This window comes from Molothrus ater, chromosome 2, assembly GCF_012460135.2.
Source record: "Molothrus ater isolate BHLD 08-10-18 breed brown headed cowbird chromosome 2, BPBGC_Mater_1.1, whole genome shotgun sequence".
In the NCBI taxonomy this organism is placed as follows: Eukaryota; Metazoa; Chordata; class Aves; order Passeriformes; family Icteridae; genus Molothrus; species Molothrus ater.
The window spans coordinates 13,999,955-14,024,181 of record NC_050479.2 but is presented as its reverse complement, the minus strand read 5'-3'; the positions used below and the strand labels follow the sequence as shown (position 1 = coordinate 14,024,181).

Genomic DNA, 24,227 nt, shown 5'->3' with positions numbered 1-24,227 from the left:
CGGCAGTGAGGAAATAAATCCCTTACAAATTTGTGATCTATTATTTATTAGATTATTTCCTAAAGCAGAGGAAAAATAATAGTCTATTAATTTCTTCCATCTTCAGTTAGATGATTAGTGTCTGAAAACTCCCTGCTACCAATGATGAACTCTGTTGCTACAACTTCAATTAGGAATTCATACATCTTAATTAAAGAAAAATTTTTACCTAAGATGAATTAAGTGTTGAACCTCAATTACAAATACATTTTGCTGTGTTTATTTCCAACTCTCCACTAGAAAGTCTTAAATAAAAGTGGGACAGAAACAAAACCTCCACAAATTAAAAAAAAAACAAAAACAACACAATACCCAGTGAAGGGAATTATACAAGTGTAAAAGAAAAAGCAGTGATGAAGTACTGCTTGGAAGAAAAATAAAAAGAACATAACATAAAAAATAATTTAAATTTATGTTAAAGAATATTTTCTATATTGTTTCATTAACTTGGCAAGTGAGCTTTGTACTGCAGGCATTCCTTTCTAGGTTTACAGACATTTTTTGAAAAGCGTATGAAACATTTAAAAATAATTAATAGAGAGGAAAGTGTTTCCAATTTCAGATTAAAGCCTAAAAATTATGGATGGTAAGATATGATATGCTTAAAACTTTGCTTTTTTAAGAAAAGAAAGCAGAAGATAGATTAGAGGAACCAAAACAGTATCTAGGATATTACTCTCCCCATAGAAGTTTCCAAATTCAGGTCTACTGTCCTGACCAAGTCAACAAAGCTAAACCCATTCCAATCTCCTATCAGATTTTTCATTACAGTCAAACTAAGAACTGTGAATTAATCAAAGAGCAACCATGCACTTCAAAGTTCTCATAAAATAAACTAAGTATTGTGAAGCTGTTAGCACCAAATCCATAGTTAAGCCTGAACTGAGCTTCTTTAAAAACAGTAACATCAGTTTGAACAGCGTTCAATCACTTCCCACTTCACTGTTCAGAAGGCAAGCAGAATTTTAATACACAGTTTCCAACAGAAATGTCTAAGCTTCTTAAATTTTGATAGGTCTTTTTCCTGCCACTTGCATAATTTTCACTCTTTGAGAATAAGCCAAGAGAATTATCTGTATTTAGAGCATCTGAATCCTGGAAGCAGTAAAAAAAGATTCCATCAAAGATCAGAGTACCACCATGCTGGTGGAGCTCAAACTCAGCAGTTTTGATCTCCCTAAGTCAATGACCTTTCAGCTTTTAAAGAACATGCTATGTTCTTGAGAATATCATATACCATTCTGACATCTCAGGGTTATTCACAAGTGGCCAGTAACTAGATAGCAAATTTACCAAAGGCTGAAATATAAAGAATTTCTGAAGGATGCAAGTATGTGCACTGTGAGTGGTTAAAAGCTGGATATGAAACACAATGTGGTGGAGAACTGAGGAATGTGCCAGTACTAAGTGTGGACAGCGAGGCACGTGATCTAACATCAGTAAGGGCTGTGGAATTCTGTGGTCTCCTCAGTTCTTTCTCTCACAGGAAACTCATTTCAGCAACTGCAAGTTAACATGTTTCTTGTGTGCCTGAAACAACAAATCCATAAATAGGGAAGGCATCCAGTAAGTTAGCAGCAGAACTCTTACCCTCTTCCAGAATGTGCATGCTATCTTTCTTAAAGCCCCAACAAAAAAAAAGCAGAAAATGTCAATAACATTTCTCTCAAAATGTTATGATGACTTGTCTATAGAAACTCTTTTTCTTTCTTTCAAACACTGTTTTCATTTGCTCACAAGATACTTCACGTTTCCTTGGTATTGTAAGTAAACACACAAACTGTACTCAGCATAATTATGTTAATTTAGTATTACATGAGGTTAGAGATTTTGAAAGGAAATAACATTCCTCTAACTGAAGACACTACTGCAGAGGTTAGAAAAAAAAAATTACTAAAAGGAACATGTCTGATTATCTTTCAGCCCAGACTGCATCTGCTTTGACAAAATAACAGTAATTTTGTTAATTGCCACTGACATGGCTTTTTAAACATGGATGACCAGTTAATCTGAAGCTAGGAGGCAACAATCAAAGTAAGAGACACTTCTGCAAAGAAAGGAATTATCACTGACCTTTGCAATAGCCACTGCTTGCTGAGGGTAATACATGGAGGTACCCATACCCATGAGAGCTGCAGGATACACCAACTTCTTTATTTTTGAGCCTGTTTTGTAACAACAAATCAAAACCCACAAACCATTGTTAGAGTATATGTTAGCCAAGTCAGCTGAATGCCCCTATTTTATTTATAAACAATTTTCTTAAATACATTTTAGTGTATTTTCTTTTCCATCCTACCAGTTCCTTAAGAAACATAATCACTCTGATCAGTAGGAGACTCCCTAATAGTTTACCAAACTTTGAAAGCTTCACTAAGATCATATCTTGGATTGGTTGTGCACATAAAATCCTTTGGACAGAAACTGCTGACCAGGTCTGGGACTAGGACTGGATATATCCAGTCTCCTCTGAGTAGAAGTCTATAAGGAAAGTCTCTAAATCCTGTGACTCAAGAGGAGGATCCCCCCCAGACAGGTCTGTCTGACCCTGTCCTCTATGCACAAACTGATCAAGTCACCATCAAATGCTTTCAAACCATTGCTTTATTTCAATAAACACATTGCTGCTGCTCTCTTACAAGTGAAGTGCATCACTCCATCTGCAACGTGAGTTAAAACTAATTATCTCTAATGGCATTTTAAACCAAGCTGGATGACTGCACAGTATTCACATGATTAAACTTTGAATACCATATTTTCTACTTAGTGAGCAGCTGTGCATATTCAAGTGTTATGATTAGATCTGGAGGATTTTATCTGTACCTTCCAAGAGGGCAATTTCTTCACAAAGACCAAGGGAAGGAAGAATATGAAGAAGAATATGAGGAAGAATATGAAGAATGCTACTTTCAGTAGCATCAAAATTAAGGGGCACTTCCTTCTATGGTTTGAATATGTATTTTTTTTGGAAATAACAGTCATATTTTAAACTATTACCAGAAAAAAAGCTTTAAAATTATGGCTCTCATCCTAAAAGATTCACAAATTTAACATTTTTAGTATGAGGTATTTTCATTTTCATTAAACTTAGGATCCTCTAATCTTCCAATTCCAGTCCCAAGACTGCAGTCCCTCCTCTCCCCTCACTTTGCTACAGTCATAAATGATAGAAGCTGATCTCATTCATGATCACACTACTTGAGAAGCAGGAATACAAAGAAAAAGAACTTCAAACAGGGAAGTTACCTTGATTTCATTAGAAAAAATACACAAGGAAAAAAAGTGAAGTACTGCTTTCACCAGCTTCACTGGAAAATTAAATAGTTGGAGGTGCACTTCTAATTTCTACACAGCCAAGCACACACTTCCAGTGCAACACATTCAGGCCCCACAAAGATTTATTTTTGTCCAAACCATGTCCTCACTGGTATTTAAATTCTACAGTTTTAACTCCTGTTACCTACATTTCACTGCATTAAGAATATCTTAATGTAAGCACAAAATACTTCTTCATACTTAAGATTTCTTAGATTAATGCTTCTATTTATGAAGGCATGAGCATTTCTTCAGTAAGTGTGATGAAATTAACTGTATCATTTTTCTGTAGTGCAGGTATTTACAGCACACTCACAGTTCACCAATCTATTTGCTGAATCACCATCTGCAGCATCTCTGCACGTCAACACACAATACTTTGAAAAAACTTGAATATATCCCTAATTGGACACATACCATAGTTCAGGAACATCTGCATTTTACCATAACTCATTCCACAGTTGTTTTGTACAGTAACAGATGTGATGAAGAACTTCAATAATTAAAAATATTTTTAGGCTAAAAGATACCAAAACAGTCCTCTGCCGTTTTTGTTATACTAAAATACTACTGGGAAAAATGGAAGACTAGATTTTAGTAACAAATAAAGCAATGATAAAACAATAACTGTTGGTTATTAAACACCTTTTCCATGCAGTTTCTTTATAAGGAATAGTGCAGAAATATGCTTGTAACAGTTAATTCCGATCTCCTTGTCACAACTAAAAATTAGTACCCTAAAACCCACAAAAAATTACTTATCCAAAATTGTAACTTAACCAGTCCAAATGGTTCCCACTTACCTCTAGCAAGAAACAATCCAATAATTCCAGCAAAACTTATCACACCAAGCCTCGGATAAAATCCAGCAGGCGGTTTTTGGAGAAATTCATAGCCCTCTGGAAAGAAGCCAGAACAAAGTGCTTTAATGTAATGTGAAAGTGTTTTTGTGATAAGGAATCATCAATACACGCTGGCAATTGTTACAAAACACAAAGAGTTATCAAAACACATTTAACTATCATGCTCATTTTAGATATGCTGGCAAAAAATTCAAAGCCTTTGAGTTCTTCTCTGATGACACATGAATGAAACTGAATATTGTATTGTATTCACCAATTTTCATAGGAGCTTTGCCTTTGCTCCTGGGCCATCTGTTTTGTTTTGCTCTTTGCATCTCAATCGTATCTTTTCCAAATTAGTGATAAAAACCTTGGCAAAATGGAATTTCACAGTTACACTTTAACAATAACTAGTTTCAGTAAAATACTGTACAAAAACCAAACCAGAGAACAATGGAAAGACACAGCAAAAACAAAGTGCACTCTAAGATGGGAGTCCGGTGGGGGAATGGAAAACTATAGAAAATCTTCCATGCTAACAAGTTCAGAAGACTGAAACTGCTAAGTTTAAAGAAAAGAGGTGCAGTATCTGAAATGAGCTCTACAAAGAATCCATGCTCAGTCCTGGTAAGCCCATGTGTGAAAGGATGCTCCCAAAAATAAAAACAAATTAAAATTATTTTGGATTAATTCAAAATTCTTAGGAGATCCATGGAAGCAAACCAAAACGAAAAGGCTAAACATTACAAACAAAAGACCTAATGCTTGCAACAAATAATAAACTCTACAGGAGGTTTCAGCTACTAAGCTGAGTCAAGCAAATACTGCTGGAGGCTGGGTCAAGCAAATACTGCTGGCTGGGAATAAATTGTGAGGGGTTTTCCCCTTCTCTTCCTTCATAATTAATTTTTAGTGACACTGATAAACATAAGTGCTGGTCTCAGATTTTAATTGCTTAGAAATTTAGTGTCATAAGTGACCCACAAAGGAAATTCAAACAGATACACAATGGAAATACATTAGTCTTATATGCATTAGAGATTATACATACAATGATGCTTAATGGAATTCTCTGTAAACTGAAGATATAGTACAGTCCTGCATTTTAAATTGCCAGTTAAGAAAACTAAGCTGATTTACCTCTACCATGCTCAACAGCTTTTTCTAACTTGGGCATAGCTTTGGCATAAAGATCCTAAAAAAAAAAAAGAGAACAAGGGTAAATAGATACCAAGTAAGTAAAATATTAACTATAGACTGTAACCGAGCTGACAAAGAAAGGAGAAATAAAAACAACAAGAAAGAAAAAAGTGATGGGTCCCTAAAATAACTTTTATTCCCACTTCCACCCATCATTTATAGGGCTATGCTTGCTCAATGTTACATTTAGCATAACTTACAGATTTTTCTCAAAGGACTCTTTGGAGAGAGATAAAATACAGTACTTCAAAACACAGACATCAATCTCAGTATTTTATTGAGATCAGGCACCTGAAACTCAGAATTATCTTGGGTTTCTCAGTGTATACAGGTATTGCAAAAATACTTGAGGTGATGCAAAGAAAAGAAGAAAGGGGTATGTGACTCATTCTGCAAGGTGATAAATTCCACTTTCCAAGAGACTGTCTTACACTAACAACACTGCATTTGGAAGTGACTTGGAAAATTAGATGTTCATAGATGTCCAAAGCAAATCAAAGACACTGCATCAACCCCACAGACCAGTTCTACATTATTTTCAGACTGAGAATATTCAGGAAATAAAAGAAAGCACACTGCCTTTTATCCAAATAGAAAAAAAAAATCTCAAAAAGAACCCTGCTAATTGTTATTTACACTAATAATGCTTCAGAGGAACAGTGTAAGGCTGTATACAAATTAGGGAACAAATAATTAAACACATATGCCCAAAGCTAAAGCAGAGAATAGTCTTACAATTCTACCTGAACTGCACCTGTGCAGAAGTGAAAGCATTTGTTTAGGATATTGTATGGGGATATCTTTAGAACTTTCATCTCCTCACTGGCAAGAGTGATGTAGAAAAACCCACCCAGCATGAAAATGAAAAAGTCTTAGCACGTGACACACAACATAACTTTAAATGGATGTTAGTCTTATTAAAAGACAATTTAAGAAGAACTTGCTCTAAAGATCCCAAAGACAAAGTCTGATCTTCTGTCATAACTGAAATATAACTGGCTCATTTCTGCATCTGAGGTTTGAGCTGCATTTCCACTACAGTTAAGTAATTTTGGAAAAGTAAAATGGATATACAAACATAACCAATTTCATTCTGATTATCCTGGGTTATCTGTTTGATTTTAAAGACAACTGAGACACACCTAAATACTATTTTCTTCAACACAGCAGGGATGGGCAGGGGGTGTAAAATCAAAGCTACCTCTGACCAGAGTTAAGCAATATTACCCCAAACCCATAAAGTTTACATGCCCACTTCATAAAATGAGTCAGTAAACCACTGCCAGGAAATGGCTTCTTGTGTGTGAGCAGAAGAGCACATCTATGTCAATGATCACCAGACAGACAAAAAAAATAAAACTAACAGGATGACAACAGGTCAGCGAGACATCAGGCACGGTTAAAGGCCAACTTCCTCTCCAATTTCACTCTCAGTTAGGGATACCACAGGCAACCAAGCCAACCCATGTACTCAGGAGCCAGAGCTCTGACTATCCTGTGAAAACCCCTTCCCCTGCCAAACTGCAGCCAGGGCTCCTGCTGGGGGCACTTGAAACACCAGACTGAGGAACCCTGAAAAAATGTTTCAGTGCTGTTAAAGGCAGCACCACACAGAACTTCCAGGCAGAAAGGACACCCCAGTCTGAATCTGAACAGCTTGAACAGCTTTCAGTGGAGAGCTGGGCACACAGCTGGCAGCTCAAGCAGATTCACAACAGGCAGAGGGCAAAGCACAGAATCACCCACAGCTGCCCAGAGACAGCCACAGGGCAAGGATTCCCTCACTTCAAAATAAGCCTCAACATTTCCTGGGCAGGAAAGAGCAAGAAAGCTCTCCCGGGGCTTTGCAATCTAACACCAAGAATTTAGGCCTTGATCACAAAAATCTTGGTTTTCCTCTCCACTACAGAGCCTATTTTTGTATTTAATGACTATTTACTCTAAACATACTACCTAATAAAATATATATGAGAAAGTTTTGGGGCAAAGTCTGGGAATTAGGTTTACCAGTACTTAGTGGCCTGGGATTTTTCTCTCTTCCAGAGAGCTGAATTCCTCCCCTCAACATTCCAGTTCAGCAAATAGTGATTTATTTTTTGCTAAGTTGTGTTTTGTCACAGTTGCAGCGAGGGCAACTTGGTTTCGCTGCTCCAAAACATACAGCTTGATAATTTAAGGCCTCCTTGAGCATGAAAACTGCAAATACCACTCTCCTATCTTCCTCAGCCACAGAACCAGTGCCAAATCCAGACATCCCTAGATATATTTAAGCCTGAAGTTCACTTCAGAAAACAATTCTATGCTTTAGTTAATTTTAAGTCTTTTGGAAAGAGAACCCTTAAACCCAGGGTTTAGTTCAGCAAATTAGTATAAATCTCACACAGCTGGTTCTGTGTGAGAAGGGGGAAAGCATTATGACCTGAACTGTGGAAAATTTTATGCAATGCAGAAAACTTTCAGTGATGCCACATTTTTGAAAAATGCTGTTACAGCTATCAGCTTTTACTTTGCTGCTACCTGTTAATTCCAAGTCAGAAAAAACAAACCACAATCCCAGCTGGAACTTTACCCCTGAAGCATCAGCAGCTGCAATACAAACCATTGTACCTGACACCAGGCTGTATATGGCTCCATAACATGCCGCAAACGGGAAACCCCCTCTTCCAATTCTGTTTTGGGATTCTCCACATATTTAGTCTCACGAGCTGGGGAGGAGTACAGTGACAGCTGTGAATATTAGCAAACAAGATGTTAAAAACAAAGGTGTAATTGTGTAAGTAGGTCTTCAGGGCATGAACAGTCTAAGCAGAGAACACCTAACACTGCGCTTACTACATAAACAATGCATAATAAAAATTCACACAGCTCTGAGACAACCATTATGAGCAAAGTTTAATTATACAGCACATAATTATGATGAAGATGACTTCTAACTGCTATACAATTCATTCATAGCTGCTATATGATCCAAGTCACAAGTTATAAATTAATATTAAACTAGTTTAATATGAACACACAACATACTTGTGAAAAATGTTTCCCACCTTAATCAGCACTTCTGGTTCCCAGTTAACATACTGAATGTACTAGAAATGACAATCAATCATTTTCTATATATGCACAAGGCATCATTAAAGAGCCTAAGCAGCTTCTAACAAAGGTAACATCCAATCCACATGTGCCTGTTTGTTACTGAGCAGGAAAAGGGTCCAACATCCCAACCTTTGGTCATTAACCACATCAGCAACCAACAGCATTAATGGCACCCTGGCTCTGAGCAAAGAGGAACTGTCATGAGCAATGGGCACCTTCACATAATAAAGGCTAAATCACCTTGTTTAGGGTTTAGAATCACCACAACATGTACTACGATTATCTAAGCATATTTGAAACTGTATTCCATTAAAAAAAACCCTGAGTTTGTACTGTTGAACAGCAAAGCTCAGAACAAAACAAAACCTATTAAAATCTCTAGCAGTTTATATACTACACAGATGTTCAGTATAAAGAGCTTATATTTTACACCATATTTATACTCCATTTAGTAGTTTATTATAATCTGATGATTACAAGTATTGCTGCATTAAAATGTAGCTAGCTCTCTTTTCAAGATCAGCTATGTCATAATTAAAAAAGCTGCTAACCCTAACATAATACAAAATTACAACAAATTTATCCAATAATTTGGTAACTTGTGCAGCTGGATTTCCTGTAATACTTCGAAAGATGAGGATTTTCAGTCTCACTTCCCTAGGAAACCAGGTCACCCCTGGCAATCACAGTCACAAGCTGAACTTTGATCCTGTTGGACAACCTAACAGCAATGCCTGGCACGAGGACAGAAGCCTCAGAGATAAGGAAATTCCCATATATTTTATGAAACTAGACAGCTGACACAGTAGAGATCCAAACTAAGAGCCTATGAATGGCAAGAAAGGCAGCCAGAAGTCCATGGCTTGCACATTCTGCTGAGCTGGAGCTGATGGCAAGCCCATTACTCAGCTGACATGAGCTCCAGGCTGCTGCCTCAGGGCTGACTCAGGCCAGCAGAGGCTGGGCCCAGGCTGAGGCTCTCATGAGTGGGCACTGCAACTGCAGCTCCTCTCACTGCACAAGGGAACTGCCAGCCACAACACCTGAGTGTGCACAACACCAGTCTGGTTTAGTTCCAGTGCTTATAGTACAACACTCAGGGTTGGGTTGAAGTAGTCAAAACTTTTAAACAACTGCATGCTCTCATGCCTATAAAGCTGCATTTAGTCATGAACTACTTATTTTGATTTTTTTAGTGTTGGAGACTTTTAAAAGCCTGTGTAACAATGCTGCTGAGTCTAGAGTTTGACAGGGTATTTTAAGGCTTGACTTATAACCAAGACATTTGTAACATCTTAAAGAAATGAAAACATAACAGGTATTACCAATACTTATTGTATTTGTTATTGCTTAGATCCGAATACTGTGAAGAAAGGAAAACGGATAAAATTCTGCAGGCTACTATGATGGATTCCAAATATTGCCAGACAAGAATTTCGATAATAAAAAAAGACAACATTTTTAGAAAGAAAACATTCTGATTCACTGTTTTAGTGGAGAACATAAATGAATTTTTATTAGAATTTACCAACACTACTAACAGTAAAAAGTAAGTGGTATTATCTGGATAAAAAAGAAAGAAAATATTCCTGTGAACGTGGAATATAACCATAAGTAAATCTACAAACATGAAAATGTAATTTCTGAATGAAGAATAACAGACTTTATTGTAGAAAAAATATTTTACACATAAACAAGCCTGGCCCTATCAAGTGAAGAACATCAAATGCCATGCCCAGGTAAAAGCAAAGCTGTACAGACATCTCTGTTGAGGAAAACTGAGAAGCAAATTTGAAGGCACAAATACAAAAGGTGACAAGATGTACCTAAATGCTTTCACACATCAAAACACAATGTTTCCAGAATTCTTTAGATAGGAGAGCACTAAGACTCTAACCACACTTACCTCCTCAATTTTCAGTAACTCCTTTTTGGAAGTCTTCTCTGAGGAAGCAGCATAAACCTGGACAGAGAGCAAGCTGAGGCTGACAGGGGCGGCCCCCAGCCGGATTACCTGGAAACATTACCGAGGACAAGAACATCATTATGTGCAAACAAAACTGCAACGTGGCTGAACACATCCAGGCAGACAATGTTTATGTCCCTCTACATGGTAAAAAGGGATCTCAACAGATGCTTGGAAATTAGGAGAAAGGAGGGTCAGTAGTACACAATCTAATGCTCTCAGGCACTGATATGGTAACACCTAAATCACTCAGGTGGTAATTGGAAAAGCCTAAGGCTAAAGGAGGCAGTAGAAATAAATGCTAATCTCATCAGTTTTCATCTCACAAAAAAGATCTTGTTTTTTCTAGTTTAAAGTAATTTTTGTATTAATTTTCTTAGCTTAAATAGCAAGATTATATTAATATTTTAAACAACTTTGTGTATGCCCATAATACCTCCATTTTTCCATAGCTAGTACCAAGAAGTTCAGTGTTTTACTTCTACTTAATATCTGCACATAGATTTAGGAAAACAATGAGACCTACAGCTATAAATACCAGAACAAGATCAATACTTTATAAGAATTTTTGGAGTGTCTCCTACTGTCTGTAAGAAACATGAATTACTTGACTGTTTTTTGAATACTTAAAATCAATCCAATCACACAACACAACCACCATGAGTAAGGTGGATGGATATAGTTCTTCCAATATTCAGGACCTATGCTAAACTGAATTTTTTAATGGGAAAGTCTGCTTTAACTTAAAAAAACAGAAAAAAATAAAAATCTTAGCTGCAGAGTAAATCAAGATGCCCAGAGAGCATTTTCCAGCAAATGCACATCTTTTTTGACAGCAAAGTACAACTCCAGAAACGTCAGTTGAAATGGGAAAGCTTTCAATGTCTGGTACTCCTGTTACTGCTCAGAGTTACAGTAGCCTGTGTTTTGCTGGATCAGGTTACAGCTCGAGTGGATCTAACACCAAACTGGAGGCGTCTGGCTCCTCTCCAGCACTGCTTCCCAGAAGTGCTGCTGCTCACCTTGCCCTAGCTTTGGTGGCCGGAGGCTCCCACCGTGAGGCAATTCACCTCGCCAATTTGGCAAAAGATTAATCCTGCAAGAGAAGGGAGAGCTTTGTGCAGGTCAGCAAATGGAGCCCTTCCATGAAACAGCCTGACAAGCACCACAGGAGCTGTGGGGACAGGGGCTGAGAAAGGAGAAGGCAGCAAGGCCTCTTCCTTCCACAAATAGCAGGGTCTGTGGCTTTGACCTAGCTGCTTGTGACCCCGAAGCCATGGTCAAACCACCCCTCCTCCATGCTGTGATGGTGGTAACTGGCCCAGCCACGGCACAATTGCTCTTTCTGGCTGTTGCAGAACTGTTAGAAAATAGCTTTAAAATTATCCACACCACATCAGCTTATGGTAGGCAGTCGAGCATTTGCAGCTTCAATTTCTTCCGCTGCCTTGCAGGTGGAATATTCATTAAATGTAACCAATAGACTCCTCAAACTAAAAATTGGACTATACAGTTGTCAAACTTCCTGAAAATGCTGGTTTGGATGTAGAGAAACAGCACACAAGAACTAGGTCACAGGACTGCTCTTCTTGAAGACATAAGGGATCTGATGGGTCTAAAGGTATGGAAAAACTTGCTTAAAATGGAAGTTTTTCCTTGTCTGATTTTATGGACTCGTTACTAAATCACTATAAATGAAACACCACAATGACTTAATCAGCTGTTTCACAGCCAAGGAAAGACAAGGATAATCTTTGATAGTGTTTGCTTAAACACTTTTCACATACTTCCATTAGCCAGGACAAAAACAAATGCTACTAACCATTAATAGCTGTAGAGTTTATTTCCTCAATCTTTCCTTTTTTCACTGCAAAACTGTTCTGTCACTGAAAAGGCAAAAATCTAAATGCATTTTCTTTCAGAAATATGTTTTCAAACATTGTAAATGGTGCTAAGTGTCACCAGTAGAAACAGTAAAACCAAATGTTTTGGATATTTGAGATTTTTATATAAAGACACAAACAGCAGAGCATAAGACTGGAAGCACCTGGGTTTCACAAAACAGTATCAGTGATCACAAAATACTCAGACTGAAATGTTAACTGTTTATATTATCAAGATAATGAAGTGCAGACATTTTCCATTGGTTTTAATTTTTAACAAAATGAAACTAACCTCTGAAAGTGCAAGTTGAATCTCTTCTTAAATGTGCTGAATTCAAGTCATACTGCAATGGTCTCCTACATCAGCTGCCTTATGGGACAGACAGAACTGCTGCTGAAATACTGCATATTTGCATACACAGAAGGATTTGGGAGTATGAAAGATCAACTGCTGTACTTTTTGTTTCCAAAACTCCCTTTAGGATCTCATTTTTGAATTCCATACTAATCACATATTACTAAATCAATTGCTTTAGTAAAACATTTGGACTGATTGAGCTGTGCCTTCAGCCTGCCAGTCTCACAGCCACTCAGTATCAGAAAAGCAGAGCCAACATTCTTTTCCATTGGCAATGCTCTGCAGTTATTTTAAGCAAAAAAGATACATTTACTCCTCTCTAGCTAAGAATTCAACTTTATCTTTAGACACCAGATAGGAAAAGCTTGAGCATACTTTTGAGAAGGCTGATACTGGTCCTAAAGTATGAAAACACTTCATTTTTCTCATCTTTTCAATTCTCCCTCCTATTTCTCCACACGAACTATAAAAACGTAAAACCAAAATCCAAATTCTTGAACACTCCTGTCCCTGAAGTACAAATATCCTGGACAAAAAGCCACCTTCCCTTTGACTCTTGGAGGCATAACATCAGGTTGGCCTGAAGCACCTAAATCCTCACTGACTGTATAAAAGTATTAATATACTAATATACATAGTGCCTAAATGCACAGGCCCACAGATAAACCTTCTAATGACAATTATGGAATTCTCAATGATTCCGAGCACAGAATTCCAACATTAAAGCACAAAAAGAACACGGAATTTGTGACATGAGCAGAGCAAGCAAGGGCTCAGCACATCAGTACCACAGACTCACAGAATTGTCAGGGGTGGAAGGGACCTCTGGAGATCTCCCAGTGCAACCCCCCTGCCAAGGCAGGGTCACCTGGAGCAGGTGACACAGGAACATGTCCAGGTGGGTGGGCTTTGGATGCCTCCAGAGACACTCCACGACCTGGGGACCTGTTCCAGTGCTCTGCCACCCTCAACGTAAAGAAGTTCTTCCTCATGTTGAGATGGAACTTCTTGTGCTTCAATTATATATTAGTATTTAGTATACTCAGTATATTGGTATCTAGAGATATTATCAGCACTTCACTCGGAAAATGGTACCAAGGAAAACGAATACCAAGAATCGAGCATCACCAGGTTTTGGTGGTTTGTTTTGGGTTTTTTAAGCAAGCAGCCGTAACAGCGACCTGACTGGCACAGAGCTCGCTTTTAGTCTGATCCGGGGCTGCTCTGATCAGAGGCAAAGACCTCTGAGACAGCGAGAGCCGGACCGTGCTTTCCGCAGGTCCCACAGACAACCTTCACGCACTAAAAGGGAGAATTTTCAAGATCGAATTGACACTTTGAAGCGACAACTGCCCGAACCCAAAGTCTGCAGTACCACAGCTCCACGCTGCTGGAAGCAATTTCAAAATAAGAAGCCACTGCAAAGAAGGTGCAGGCACCGATCCGCATTCTGCGGCAGCGCCGCTGCAGCCCAGAAGCAATTCTAACTCAGGAATGTGCCTCTTTCCATGCAACACGGAGGGCACGCGGTTCCGAAGCGCTAAAAGGAGCGGTTAAGCAGCTGCAAGGAGCGCGGCCCCAGGAGCGTGCGGAGAGTACAGAGGCAGAAGGGCGCGGGGGCCCCGAGCGCCGCGGGCCCGGCCCGGCGCGGGGACCCTTCCTCACCTTGAACATGGCGGCGCCGGGCGCGCGGCGACGGGGCGATGGCGTCACCGCGGCGTGACGTCACGCGACGGCCACGCCCCGTTGCAGGCGTTGCCCGGGAAGCGGAGGGGTCCGAGCGCTCCGTTGGGAATGGCGCCTCAGGGCTCGTGTGGGATAAACGTGGTGCCGGAGGGCCGAAAGCGCTAACACACTAGCCCTCAGCCCCGCGGCATGGCTCCGTGTGTTACCCTGCAGCCTTTACAGAGAAGGTTCGGCCGCTCAGAGATCACAGGATCAGTCATAGGATCACGGAATGAGTTAGGTTGGAAAAGACCTCTGAGGGCGTCGAATCCAGCCTGCTACCGAACACCACCGTGTCAGCTAGACCATGGCACTGAGTGCCACGTCCAGCCTTTCCTTAACCCCCGCAGGGACGGTGACTCCACAGCAGTCCATTCCCATGCCTACTCACCCTTTGTGTGAAGAAATTCTTCCTGATGTCCCACCCAACCCTTCCCTGGTGCACAGCTGTGTCCTCTCCTCCTGTCGCAGGCTGTCTGGCAAAAGAGACCGAGCCCCAGCCGGCCGCCCCGTCCTGCCGGGAGCCGCAGAGGGCGATGGAGACACCGGAGCCCCTCTCACACCCTGGACACCCGCAGCTCCTCCTCACGGCATTCCTGCCCCAGGCCCCCGCCAGCTCCACTGCTCCTCTGTCTCTGCCAGAATAACGTGGATAGCTGTGCTGGTTCTGCTTGGGGTAGAGTTAATTCTCTTCACAGCAGCTATGTACTGGATTAGTGCTGAACACAGGCTTGATAACACAGAGATGTTTTTGTTACTCGTGTGTTGAAGACAGAATATCCCTTTTGTCAGTTGGAGTTACCTGTCCCAGATGTGTGTCCTCCCATGCACTCCCTGCCCCTCACCAGCCTGGCCTTATGAAAAGCAGAAAAAGCCTTGGCTCCATGCAAACCCTGCTCAGTAATAACAAAAACATCTCTGTATTATCAACCCTGTGTTCGGCACTAATCCAATACACAGCCCCATACCAGCCACTGTAAAGAGAATTAACTCTACCCCAGCCAAAAGCAGCACAATGGGGCTAGTGTATGGATAGTGTTCTGTGCCTTTCTATCTCATATTAAAAATTAAATAAATAAAAATCAAGCACTCTTTTCCCAGTATTTTTACACTTTTCATCTCTGCATCCCCTGGGACATCTCCCAGCTCACTTGAGTGAGTTGGACAGGTGCAAGTTTTTAATGCTCACATCTGCAGCAAGGGAGGGTCTTGTGTACATCCCACAGTGACTGACTTGTAACTCAGTGGGAGATGAGTATCAGAAATGAGGAGTGCTAACTTTCTGTCAGAAAATGGACTTGGAACAGGCTGCCCAGGGAGGTGGTGGAGTCACCATCCCTGCAGATAGAAACATAGTTTCTTGAAAAAAAGCTAATATTGATTTTAGAATATGAATAGCACCATGTTAGTCCTAGAAAACGTTGTTAGAATTTTAATGCAAAAGGTGAATCACCTGAAGAATATGGTAGCATAAACTTCATCAGGAACAGTACTGTGGAAAGACAGACAAGGTAGGCACCCTTGCACGATTTTCTTTGTGATGATAATTTTTGTTGTTCCTTCTTAAAATTTCTTTACTGCAGATTCTTTATAGACCTAACAGAAGCAGCTACAGCAGGAAGAAGTTTAACCACTGCATTGCAGAACTGGGCAATGCTCCTTATCAGGCAAATTAATGGGACAGCAGAAATACCACGAACAAATGGTACACAGTGAGCCCCAGTGCCCACAGACAATACTGGTATTTTATTATGGATTTGGTTATAGAGATTTTAGCATGGAAAAGTTAAACCTAAAAGGTACCTAAATGACCAATCAGCGAGGAACACTAATTGCCCTCTTTCTCCATTGCACCATGCTTTGCACAATCAGTTACATTTACAGAATATAAGCAGCCAGAGTGAAGCAAATGTATATGGAAACTGATTTTGCAGCATTTTGTGGAGGTTTTGTCAGGATGTGGAATGATGGTGTAGTTTGCAAAGCACTTGCATTTCTTGATGCATTTTAATAATAATTCTCAAGGAGTTTGAGAAAGAAAATGTTCAAAGTTCAAAATTACAGGTGATCCCACAAGAGGAGCGATAACATCAAGGTGAATAATGGCACCTGCACTGGTTAGTTCTCAACCAAAGCTAATTCTCATGTCATGGGTAGGATCAACTGTTCCTCAATTTTTGCAGGGAGCAGACATAAGAATATTTCAAATACACTTTTTAAGTTTGGTACATGAACAGTAAAGAACATTTCAATTCTTTCTGGACATAAAATGGTGTAAATGTTACAAATACGTATTTTTGTCGTCAATTTATATGTAGTGGCTATACAGCAACTATTAATACAATTATGTAACACATATAAATATCTGAAGAACAGATGGTTGTTTCAAAAAAAAATTAATCCAAATAGTTTTATTAGCTCAGGCATCTTCAGTGCACTTTTTTCATTAATGTGGATATTAATCTTTAAAACTACTGCTAGACTGATTAAAATAAATGGGATAACCTTTGTAGAGAACAATACAAATATATTTGCTTTCATGTAGCAGTAGTCTTTTCTTAAACTGGAGGAGGTTGTCCCTGCCAAATTTCCTTGGGACAAGAATAATACATGCCATAATGGATTATGCACAGTCCAAAACACTGTCAGACAGGCTTAAAAAGGAGCTGAAGTTTCTGCTGCTGAGGCCACAGAATAAAGAGGTTTGGCATGATTGACTCCTGGCTATTTCTAATATAAGGACCTCTAGCAAATTTCAGTTTGATTTTGCATGCCAGTATTTTTAGAAAATTGGCTTTTCTAATACTTGCGAAAGACACATTTCCCTCCGAAAACTGCAGCTCAGAGAAGCTTGAAAATGTCACCACAGTTCATAAACTATGTAATCACAGGCAGAAATACAATTTAAGAAACTTGATCTTAATCCATTGCCTTAGGCATTATGGTCTGAGCTTTCATAATGTTGTATTAGATTGCTTGTTTACAGTTTATTTTTTGGTCAGGAAAATAAGATCAGTCTTTTACTACTAATACACTTACAGTTCTTTGCCACACATGTATAACTGTAGGGAAAAAATTGATTTGTTGCACATTAATGTTAAAATATGAGTGTGTAACATCTGTCCATCAAATACCAATGAAGGTACCTACTCACACTGATTACTGGAAAACATTGTCATTCTGGAAGGCTGGTTTATTTTGATGTTCTCCTTCATGATAAATCTTCTTGTATATTAAAAAAACAAACAAACAACCCCAACATCCCCCATTTTTTTCCATGCACCTTTTCACACTAAAACAAATTCTTTTAAAAAAATACCATGACTCGTCACTACAGTTTTGCCAGCCTGTTCAGAATTGGGTTTTGATGTCTTTATAAAATAAACTGCTATTCCCCCTCTTAGAGCTTTTTGTTTGTGTTGTAAGTGGAAAGAATGTTGTTTGGCAGCTCTCTCTTCAAGGTCATTGAAAAGATGTAGTTAATAGGAAATACACAACCACAAGGGCTCCAGTAAATTCAGTTTCAGCTGTTAAGCAGCTTCACCCAATGCTGTGAGCCTGGCGCTGGAAATGCCCACACAAGGCATGGGGGAGGGCCATGGCAGGCACACAGCTTTGCTGGGCGGGTCTGCAAAGCCATGATCAATTCCTCAGGTTCCTGTCACTTTTAGCACATATTTGTTAGGCAGCTAACTGAACTGGCTTTTATTGGGTGCATGATGACACTTTTCACAATGCCTTTGTGAAGGGGGAGTAGTTTGCATATCCCTAAGAATACCCCTTCATCCTTTCTACTTCATTCACTTCCGAAATAAAAACAAAAACAAACCGAAATTGAACAGGCTTTTGTATTTAATGATACCATCTTATTTAGAGTGAAACTTACCCCGTGCTTTTTCTTTTCACAGCTAAGGTGGGTCGGTTTTCGACGTTTGTCAAAGGCACTTTATTGGAAGCTACAGGTCTGAATTCACACATTCAGAAGGTAAATTGGCTGTTGAGAACAGATGCCATTGCAGAGCTATTTGTGCGTTCCCACTGACCTACCTTTAATTGCAGCAAAGGCTTTACTGCATTCACATCTGAGGTAAACCAGGACGAATTTCAGCACCTGTTTTCTCACCAGCTTTGTCACATTTTGACAGCATCCATAATACACTCTGTGCTTTCCAAATAAAGATTCTATAAAATAAGACAAGAGGCAGGTAGAAGAGAGATATACATAATGCAAAAAACCCCAGTATAATCCAACTGCACCTATTTCACTTTTGATATATCATGGTTAAAAACCCAAACGTTCCTTCCCTAATTCAAATCCTTGGCTTCTTGCTGCAGCCACCAGGAGCTCTGGTTCCAAATTTTTCAGCTGCTCCTTCCAGCCACAATGAGTAATTCTTCTGTCATTCTGTTAACAGGTTGTTGATACCACCAACAGAGATGTGTGGATTGCCTAGTCAAGCACAGGTAACAGGCTACCAGTAGCAGTGAAAATACAAACGGCTTTTTGATGTCCTTAAATATTCATAAGAACAAAATTCCACTCCTTTCACAATTCAAGTGCACCTCAGATTTCAGTTGAACAGGATACATTCTGGAAATCAGCTGAGGCTAGAAGATGAGAGGTCCTGCATCTGTTGCCAGTCTATATATATTTTCTGCATGATTTTTTTTTTACCTTAAAAAATTATTTTCACAGTAATCTCTAATTTCTTAGCAAAGTTATTTTAATAGCTTTACCTCATTTGCCTGTAAATGTACTGATTTACATATATTCATAAATATACATGCATAAATGTAGTACATTATTTACCTAAACAAGTTTCTAGGTCTACCAAATAATTTTCAATTAAAGGTACACATTCCTTCTGGAAGCAAAATGCCCTTTCTGGGACATAATCTGATTTCTGTGCAGAGCACTCCTTAGTCAGGAAGTCCTTCTGCAGTTCCTTGCTCTGTGGTACCAAAGCCTTTGTTCAGGCTGGGTTTGCACCTTTGCATTCCTTTGCCTCATATTTATAAAACCCCATCATATCTGGTGGCTCCCACTATTGCTTCCTTTCTAGGAGCATTTGCCACAGGGGAGCAACACCAACCTTACACAAGCTTAGTGCTGAAGTGCATTTAGGAAACTCTAGGACAGGTGTCTCACAATCACTAATGAAAGCACTCATTTCAGTGCTTTCCCCTAATGATCCCTTATCTGTTTAACACACATTATCCACCATTTCTCCTCTGTGACACCATTGATGCCTACCTCCCACTCCCTCTGGAGAAGGGCCATGGCTGGCATGACTGCAGCTCATGGTGCAGGAACCGAGGGGGCACAGGGCACTGGGCACAGCCTGACAGAGTCTTTACTTTAACTGCTTCTATCCAGCACAGCATTTGAAACTACTTCCTCAGACTCATAAATTAGTACAATATGATGCTGGCACACCAAAAAACAATGCCTTAGCTTGCTTTGGCTCTTGTATAGATGAGAAAAATGTCACATTTCTCAAGTGTGATCAAATAGGTTCTCCCTCCTCTCTGCATGTAGCAATGCAGGGTACCACACAGGCCCAGAAACTGGGCGTTACAAATAGGAGCAACTTTGCTGAACATCAAGAGTGGTAATTTCATGAACTGAAAAGCCTGAGGGATCAATCCATTGTTACAGAAAATGGGAATATGAAACAGGTAAATTGTATGTCTGGTTCCAGGCATTATCTCTGGAGGATATTGGATTATTTCCATCTGCAGCAGATGCATAAATCATCAAAAGTTAAAGTACTGGAAAATTGCTAACCCATCCAGCCACTTTAATGTGTTCTGCCCTGCTTTGAACAAGGCTGCAGATCTGAGAGCAGATCTCTCTGTGGCTTTCTACTCTGGTTTAACAAGTTTAGCAAAAAATACATTCTTGTAATTGATTTTTACCATGGGAAAAATAAAAATCTCTGCACAGCAAAGCTAGGACAAAACTAAAATTGAGAAACTCTGATCACTTTTTAAGGAGCATAAGTTCTGCAGAGTACAGTTGGTTATTATTTGGGTGTTAACAATTTTGTACTGAGATTTCCTTGGCTAAGGTATTTAGTTTATTTAACTTACACAGAGGTCAATCTCACTCCCCTTGTTTTCAAAGAACAGCACTAAGCCAAAATCCACCTCCTTCAGAAAACAGCTAAAATACTTCCAAGAAGGCTGTTAATTGGATCAGTTCCCAACTTTAAGACCATGAAAAGTCATTCAACTAAAAGCTACAGTTCAGTTAATTATCATCACCTTTTTTTTCCTTCTGACTACATAATGCTTTGCAGTGCTTTGGATAATCTGTCAGGAGAATGATTAGGAAAAGTTATTATTTGACAGTAACTTCCTGATTGCAATTAAATGAACTCCAAATCCCCAGGAGAAGAAATATATAGATTTTAAATAAAGCTTTTGCCCTCTGAAACATCTTCTTCTGAAACTTTGGTATTTTGGATTTCATTATATTAAGTTAAAATTCAGTTCTTGGTATCAAGTTGCCACCTGTGTTAGATGAATAACTCCTTGCAGAACTACCTGTAAGAGCCAGAGGAAGAAGTGAGAGCATGTGTGGCACAAGGCAAATCCTATGAAACATCCTCAGCTGACCAAGGACACCTAAGGATCTTGGACTCTTCCTGGGAATAAATTTGCCAGGAGGGCTTTCTGAGAGGTGGAGAATGATAGCAGAGCAACTCCTTGCTTTGCAGGAGTGAAAATAAAGGTCACCTCTACACCAACATAGGGGAAGCACTAAAGGCACGCCTTCCATTGACACCAGAAGCACAATCCCATGCATTTTGTATGACTTGGGCAATCTGGGAAGGTAAACACAAGAGGAACCCACTGACCACGTTAGAATTCTTACCCTGAAGTTACAGAACTCAAACACAGAGGAAGTACTTGGTTTCTGTTGGCATGATGTAATTCCTTTGACAAAGAAAGATGGTAAAGTCAGAAAGTCTCATCAATAGCACTCAAGTACTATTGATGTAAACAAACAGACCCATAAACAGACCCATACCATGCACAATTCACCACAGGAAAGAAAAGATTCTCACACAGAAAAAAACCAAAAATGACATGGTGTAACTCCAACTTGTGAGATGAAACACATGACAAAGTCCAAACAATGTTTAGAACATGCCAGAGGACATAGGGAAAAGGCTGTGGGAAAGGAGGCTGCTACTTTAAGCCAAAGACAGACTTAGCTGTCTGGTAAAATTAAATACTGCAATAAAAGGGTTAACCAGTAAAGCCTTCTATCTCATTAGAAAACAGATATTTTATTCAGCATCACTTATTGAACAACATTTATTTGTAATACAGGAGAAATGCTACCAAGGGGGGCACCACCAGGACACATCTGAAGACATCAGATACACAGCAAAGAGTATTTTTTGAGTTCCTTTACATACCACATACCATCAATCTAGAATGTTTGGTGTCAGCTTATGATGTTAATGCTGGCATTCATTCCAGTGGGTAAATGACTGACCATTCACTGCAGGCTTAACCAGACATCCTGATGAGGTTTATTTTTACCTGTAAACATTGCCCACAGCAGCTGTCAGCACAACTATAGAATTGAATATAGAAGTGGAAAGTGTTCGTGAAAACAAGAAATTGAACCTGCCTTTACACATATTCCCTACCCTCTTCCTTGAATGAAGGTTTTGCACATGCCAAGAAAGTTGCCTTGGTCCAGGTGGTCCTTCAGTTAAAGGATGTCACTGAACCATCAGGAAGATTTGACAGGCTAGAGGTGGGTAAGGGATCACGTTTCCACAAGAGTATTATGGACTCAAAAGGTACAGAACTGATACGGAATCTGTGCAACACCCAAAACAACACTCTGCCTTTCTGTATTATATAGGGAATGGATTAAAAAAAAGAAACAAATAAACAAACAAAAAAAACCCAACACACAAAGCGGAACCCCAAAACCCCAACCCATAACAAAGGGGGAATACAGCTGTTGGAATTAAGATTTCGTGTCAACAAGAATAATTTATAGCAAAGAATATAGAAAGCATTCACCAAATAAGCCCTTTGCCAAAATAACATTAATTTCATACCATACAAAACAAATGAACACAGATTACTAACTACCGTCAAAATTAAGGCGACATATTAAAAAAAAAACACAAAGTGAAGAATTTGGTATGAACCAGTCAAAATCTGACAGTTCTTAGTGAAATAATGGGAAGTTTGTTGGAGATGTCTGATGAACGACAGAGGTGCTAATAAGTCAGGCATTGTGACATCTTGGAAATAAGGTATTGCCAAAAATTCAGCCTGGCTCACTGAGAAGGGAAATTAAAAAGGCAAATAAAACCAAATGTAAGTAATATTTACAGTGTGAAGAGATTGTCATCTTCCACTGTGTCAGTCTAATGCATTTAGTCTCCTTTTGAACTCAAAATAGGTACATATTACAATTAAAAGTGGCCCTTCCTCCCTTTAATTCATCCACAGCATTCTCCCATTAAACAGTACACTGTGTAGGATGAAGAAAAGTTACTAAAAAAGGAGAGGAAGGAGGAGGGGGTGGGGAAAGTTACTTTATGCAATTGAAGTTTAAAGTAATTTGAATTATTAAAATAAAATTAAAATGCTATTTTAGAACTCAATATTGAAAAAAAATAAAGACACCACAGCTATTTTCAAATATTCTTGACAGCAGACTTTTAAACCAGGGGCTTTGATCTGAGAGAGACTTGACAAAACAGTGAGAGAGAAAGTAAAAGTGTGGCAGTGGACTGACAAGGAAGGCTTTCATCAGACTGCTTGAGAAAATAGGATTATAACCTGTTTTACCTGCCCTCCCACCCTGCTCCTCCTCCCTGGCACTGAATGCTGATCTGACACTTTAATCCTGAAATGAATCTTCCCCCTCCTGTTACAGGAAATGTTAGGAAATATAACCTGGCCTTGTAGCACTCTGAGCTCCAGGGGTGAGATGAACACCTGGTCTGGGAGCCCAGAGCAGGGAACCTCTCTCCTGGCTGCTGACCAGCACCAAAGGCTGCCCTGGCTGTTCAGCCTCGGCAGTTTGAATTCAGAACTCCACACCAGGGGACAAATGTAACAACCAAGTCAACTCCAAACATTCATTCAAGCCTGAAATGCAGAGTGAACAGATAATTAAGATTGGGGAGAACAGCAATTAGGATTGGGGAGACTGAAATACAGCTAAAGAGAAGAGCCTGAAATTGCTAATATAAGCACATCCAACTTGATGGGACAACTTTAACAAAATCTTACATAGACATTGCAGCAAGACAGTTTTGAAGAGCTGTTTAACTGAGTAATCTCTGAAGTCCTGGAGAAGATAATCCAGGTGTCGCAGACATCTTTTCACTAAAAATCCTTTCTTTAGGATTTTTCCTTCTGAGAAGCTGAGAGGCCTCAGAGACAGAATGTAAACAATGGTTATCTGCTGCTGTGGAATGCAACAGGTCCACCTGTGACTGGCCCATCTGGGATGTTTATAATTAATGGCCAATCAAGGACCGAGCTATCTCGGACAGAGTCTGAGAGAGCCGCCTTTGTTATCATTCTTTTCTTAACTATTCTTAGCTTAGCTAGCTTCTGAGGAAACCTTTCCCTTCTTTTTCTTTTTAGTATAATTATAATGTAATATATATATATATATATATATATATAAAATAAAATAATAAATCAAGCCTTTTGAACGTGGAGTCAACATTCTCGTCTCTTCCCTCATCCAAGAACCCCTGTGAACACAGTCACATCCAGGTCCACTACATTTTTGAGTACTACAAAGTTTA

The 24,227-nt window shown here is 39.4% G+C and overlaps 1 protein-coding gene across 2 annotated transcripts in view; it reads right to left on the bottom strand.

Moving 5' to 3' along the window:
• The window catches only part of APOO (apolipoprotein O), a 28,893-nt gene extending 14,459 nt beyond the window's left edge, over positions 1–14,434 (bottom strand). The window contains exons 1-6 of one of the 2 annotated variants that reach the window (XM_036393633.2): positions 14,362–14,434; positions 10,396–10,503; positions 8,004–8,123; positions 5,337–5,391; positions 4,158–4,253; positions 2,113–2,204 (exon numbers count right to left, since the gene is read on the bottom strand). In XM_036393633.2, the coding sequence (XP_036249526.1) occupies positions 2,113–2,204; positions 4,158–4,253; positions 5,337–5,391; positions 8,004–8,123; positions 10,396–10,503; positions 14,362–14,370 (480 nt within the window). In that variant the 5' untranslated portion in view covers positions 14,371–14,434. Of the gene's footprint in view, positions 1–2,112; positions 2,205–4,157; positions 4,254–5,336; positions 5,392–8,003; positions 8,124–10,395; positions 10,504–12,277; positions 12,299–14,361 lie in introns of those variants that run through there. The other variant, XM_054514109.1, reaches the window with a different exon arrangement.
• Positions 14,435–24,227: the final 9,793 nt, after the last annotated feature.